General features: G+C 45.9%; 1 protein-coding gene across 1 annotated transcript in view; it reads right to left on the bottom strand.

Moving 5' to 3' along the window:
* The window catches only part of HAS2 (hyaluronan synthase 2), an 8,831-nt gene extending 4,105 nt beyond the window's left edge, over positions 1-4,726 (bottom strand). The window contains exon 1 of the mRNA XM_009695906.1: positions 4,098-4,726. Coding sequence (XP_009694208.1) covers positions 4,098-4,724 — 627 coding nt within the window. The 5' untranslated portion in view covers positions 4,725-4,726. The remainder of the gene's footprint in view (positions 1-4,097) is intronic.
* Positions 4,727-5,133: the final 407 nt, after the last annotated feature.

The raw sequence follows: 5,133 nt of genomic DNA, 5'->3' as shown, positions 1-5,133 counted from the left end.
TCCTGCTGAGCCCTGACATAGGGTTTATCTGCGTCGGCTGCATGGTTGGAGCACCCTGTTCAAATGTTTCCCACTGCCATATGAGGGAAGGAGCGAGGAGTTAAATTCCAGACACTTCTTATAAAAAAGAAAAAGTCAACTAGGAGTCTGGGAAGAAACCTAATAGTTCTTTCACTCACAGAAGGTTTCAGCAATTCATGTAAGAGATGTATTTTGGATTCCAGGAAAAACTCATTTTTAATTTTAGATGCATGGTGTGTTATTAGTAGTGCAGGGATTTGACATTTGATATATAGAAATTATTTGATATTTTTCTCTGGCATTCTTATTAAAAATATGTAAGGCCAGAAGGAGCGAGTCCCGAAGTGCAGTACTCCACGAGACCAGGGCAGAAATAGATGACACACACAAGGCGTTTCAACCACACAAACACTCCTAGTCAACTAAACACTGTGTGCATTAGGAATTGGCTTTCCCCTGGAGAGTAGGAGGAGGGCTCAGACAGGCTGGCCTGTTTTTCGTTTGCTCAGAGGAGAATGACGTGGGCTGCAGCTTGTTTAAAACAAGCGGGTGTCTCCTTGTTGCAGCTGCTGTTGCTGAAAGCGGTGCCCCCCTCGTGTGTAAACTCATTTTGCAGACGCCCAGAAACTGGAGCAGAGGAAGCTGTGCCAGAAACACCCCTCTGCGTGGCTGAAACCTGCCCTACAAATTTCTCATACTTCTTCCAGTTCATCCCCACATTGCATTCCTGTGATTTCAGATGGGGATGGTAGGGGCAAAAGTCAGTAGCTCTGCATGAACAACATATTAAGTTGGATTTTGGTGAGGCTTCTTATTGGGTATCCTAATTTTGGTGTCCTTTCATCCACCCTTTCAATTCAGCCTAAGCCCTCTCTCTCCAGAGGAGCAGAAACCTTCATGTCTGATCTGTGAAGGGGAAGGAGAGCATTCTGAGGCTCTGCTATGGACCAGACTTGAGTGGGGAGGTTACCTGAGATAGACAGGCTGCATAGCTTTGCATGCAGCTGTCTGCCAACATGCCCCCTCCATGCTCACTTGGAGAGGGCTGAGAGGAGAAAGGTGGTAAAAGCTCTCATATTTCCATCAGGGTAAAAGCCACAAGCATCTCCAGCTCTTGCTAACTCGATGCATCCAACTCCTCTCCTCAAACAACTCATCCCAAGGAGCACCTTTGTAACCTGGCCAAGGTACACCTCCAGCTTTGGTGGAGAGCTGTCATCAGTGACAGCACTCAGTGACAGAAAGGGAGCAAAACAATTCTGCTGAAGAGGGGAAAGGGTGCCTGTATCTTTATCTGGGGCTTTCTGGACAGAGCTGTCACTGAGTGTTTTGCACAGGGAATCTGTAGTTTGCTAGATACCCACTGCCCAGGCAGGATACTCATCCCATTTCTTGTCACCATGAGGCGTGGACTGGGATCAGCTCCCTCCCCAGTCCCTCCGTTCTCCCTCCCATGCCATGGCTTAGCAGCCTTCACCCTATCAGATGCATTTATCTATAGCAGAAAGACCTGCCTATGAGGAACATCACTAATATGAGATGAGGAAGCCCGAAAATACTGGATTTATTTACAGATTATCAGTATATGTCCTGGGCATGCCAGCACAATGGACATGTCTGGGTTTCTGGGACAAGCCATCATTTTCCATCTGGATGAGGTTTTTGTAGGTGAAAAGAGGACATGCCCAGAGAAAGACAGACACTTAAGAACCCTAATAAAACACACTGAGGTCTGCCCAGCCAGCAGTGGCCGAGCAATATGCCATCTTTCCACATAAGGGCTGAGTGACCTAGAAAATACTGCCTTGGGTCACAGAATTGCATGAAAGGGACACTTGACCATAACTGAGCTGTTCAGATACTCATCATAACCAGTGGCACACAGGTACCTCCATAAAGCCAAGATGAATTGCACTCTAGCTGCCCCGATCAGCTCTGCATGGACAATATCTGCCAATTTATCTCCTCTACCTGATTGCTTGTACCCTCCTAGCCTCCTCCAGGACAGAAATGAGCCTTCACAGCAGTTTCAGGTATTTAATGAGATGCCACTAATGAGCAACAGCTTGTTATCTGCATTGATCTGACTGCTTATGATTGCCTGTCCATAACCCCAAGCTGTCTGTTAAGAACTAGAACGCCCATATTTTCAGGAGTGGGCAATGGTGTTGACTGGTCCACTTTTTTAAGTGCTTGATCATCAATGCGAGTTGCCCAGCCCTTAAAGTGTCGGGCCTGTTTAAAGTAATATACTTGGGTACTCCCAAAGAACCATTTGAAACATCTCAACCTTCATTCATTCGTAAAACAGAGTCACATTTTAGCTGCATTGCATCATGACTGTGTAGTAGCCAGGGCCACCAAGGTGCTGCATTTCTAATATAGATGTGACTGTGGCATCAATCATTACGGTAGTCTTTGGTGGCTGCTTACAGCAGCATTACAGTTCCCGACACATTCATTGGGACTCCTGAGCCAGGTTAGGAGTGTTAATTGACTGAAAGACCAGAAATACCTCTCCATTTTCTCAGTTTATGCTATAACTGTTGTAATAGAAACACTTTTTCCACGTTCCCTGAACAAATGCAAGAGCTGGACTGAGGGAGGAAACTTGCAGTGAATCTGTTTCGTCTCTGCCTTCTCTCTCTGCAATCTGATACTTCTGTGTAAAGTGATTATAAAACCATGCTAATAAAGAAAACCAGGATTTTTATCTCATCATAGTCCCTCACAGCACAGAACAAAAGTGCAGACAATGGAGAGGTTAAACCCATTGTTTTCAGAGAATAAATCAGTTTCAATTTTGAAAGTGGTAGAGGATGGGTTTTAAATCTTCACCTTACTCTCCCAGCTCCAATAACAGAGTGTCTCCTGGCACTCTTCAGCTTGTGCCCCTCCTGTGCATTGAGGACTTGCTGCTGTCAGCCCAGCTGCCGGCAGCCTCTCTGCGTTCCTTGGACACTGTGCCCATGGATGCTGTGCTGTGCACACACACACACAGAGACACAGACACACGCTCAAGGCTGGGCATGGACCCCAGAAACACATATGGCTCAGCCATGCAGCTGCCCTGAGCCAGCAGAGAGCATCTTGTGGGGAGCTGCTGCTCCAGCGGAGGAGACCGCTGGATGCTCTGAGGTTGAGAGAAGGTGGGAAGGGCTGAGGGTGGTTGATTAGGAAGATCATCTCATATTCAGTGGGATTAGTCAAATAAGCCTTGCTGGCCTTGATCAATAAGGAGAGATCTCAGTGTCCAGCCAGAGACTCTGATCCCACCCACCTTCCTCCACACATGTCAGCAGGGCTGTTTGCAGGAGCGAGGAGTGCTTCCATGCGTAAGGCAAAACCATAGAAAATCTTTCACTGGATCCAAGGCAGCTGGAAAGAAATGTGTCTCTGCTGCTTTGGAAACAGGGAGAGAGGACCCAGCCTAATTCATTTTCAAGTGAATAGTGTCATAAGGGCTTTAAAGGCCAAGTCGCGGTGAATGAGGTAATGCAGCTGTAAGTGATGAAGCAAAAGCTCCTTCAGGCTTTAGCTGAAGAAATCTTTCTTTCAAGGTTGCACATTGACCCTTTTATTGAATACTCTGCATGGCCTTCAAAGCCTTTAAAATATCCCCATCTTTTTTACAGACTCCACCACTGCTTTGAGATATTCCCTAGTGCCACCAAATACCTGTCTGCCTGCTTGCCTATGGGGCCTCTAACAATCTCACAAAATAAAACCTTACTCGAGATCTTGACCTACAGGAGCAGAGATGGGGTCTTCAGGAGGCCACTGGCTTTGTCTGGAGCAAAACCATTTGGATGAGGGAGCAGTACTGAAGTCTGGGGAAGGATTTCAGATTTCTCCAGTAGCTGGTGCACAGATTTAACGTATTCACAGATAGATTGACCATTTTAAAAGGTAGCAAAACATGCTTTTAACGGTCAAGCTGTTTCCAAACAGGCTGAAAGGAGCACTGTGTTCATCAGGGACTAGGATGGCCTCTAACATGCTGCATAAAATATACAAAAGCTGCTTTCTTTCAAAGTGTGTTTGAATTGGCACTGACCTGGCACTCTAATACCTACCTGTACATAATCCACGCTTCTCCCCAGTGCTTTGAATGCTGTGTACATTACTTCTCTTTTTCCACCCCATTTCTGCATGATGCAAACACTTTTGTTGGACAGGACCAGCTGAGATACATGTTGCATGCTCTCTCTGTGAGACTCCTCCGTTTCACCCGGACCTTTGTCATGGAAGTTATTACTCCAAATATAAGTGGCAGATTTATCCCTACCCATGATTTCGGTAAAAATGTCCATCATGTAAACGTCATCTTCTGAGTTTCCATCAATGACCATAACAACTTTAATTCCAGGGTAGGTTAATCTTTTCACAGAAAGTAAACATTTTCTTAAGTAGTCAGGATCCTCTTGATAGGCAGCAATACAAAGGGCAACTGTTTTGTTCAGCTTGATTGGAGTCTCTAGTGACCGCTTCATTTTCCTGTGCTCTAGGAAGGCAAACAGGCTTTGGATGATGAGATGTGATGCCAGGATAGCACCATAGAGTCCAAAGGAGAAGTAGTAGTTGTCTGTTTGGATGAACTGGTAGCCCACAATGTAAGCAGCGGTGATTCCCAACAGGAGGGACACCCCAAAGAGTGTGGTTCCAAGTATTCTCAGGATACATATAAACCTCTCACAATACATCTGCAAAGAAGTACAGAAAACGTTAGCAGAGCCACCACTTGCTGATATAAGACCTTATAAGGAGTGCACATGGCTACAACATAGAGCTTGGCATCAAGCAATACACCCTGTGCTTCTGGCTGTGTCACGGACTTACTGAATCACCTTGCTCAACTTAACACATCTCTTTGCAGTATTTTCTCCATGTAAAGTAAGATTCAAATACACTTAATGTACCAGGGATGTTTTCTACTATTTGTAATGTCCTCACAAAAAGTGCTGTCTGTGTCAGGATCTTATTTTGGCAGCCTGGGCTTGCTGAATGAGACACTCTGTCATATTACCCTGGGGGGTGGGGGGGGGCGGCTTGGAGAAGGGGCTTTGGACCACCACTCGCTTCATATGGTCATGGGCAAGTGGAACAGCTGAA

Source organism: Cariama cristata, unplaced genomic scaffold, assembly GCF_000690535.1.
Source record: "Cariama cristata isolate BGI_N322 unplaced genomic scaffold, ASM69053v1 scaffold4672, whole genome shotgun sequence".
Lineage (NCBI taxonomy): Eukaryota > Metazoa > Chordata > Aves > Cariamiformes > Cariamidae > Cariama > Cariama cristata.
The sequence above is the reverse complement of the archived record's forward strand: the minus strand, read 5'-3'. Positions and strand labels throughout refer to the sequence as shown.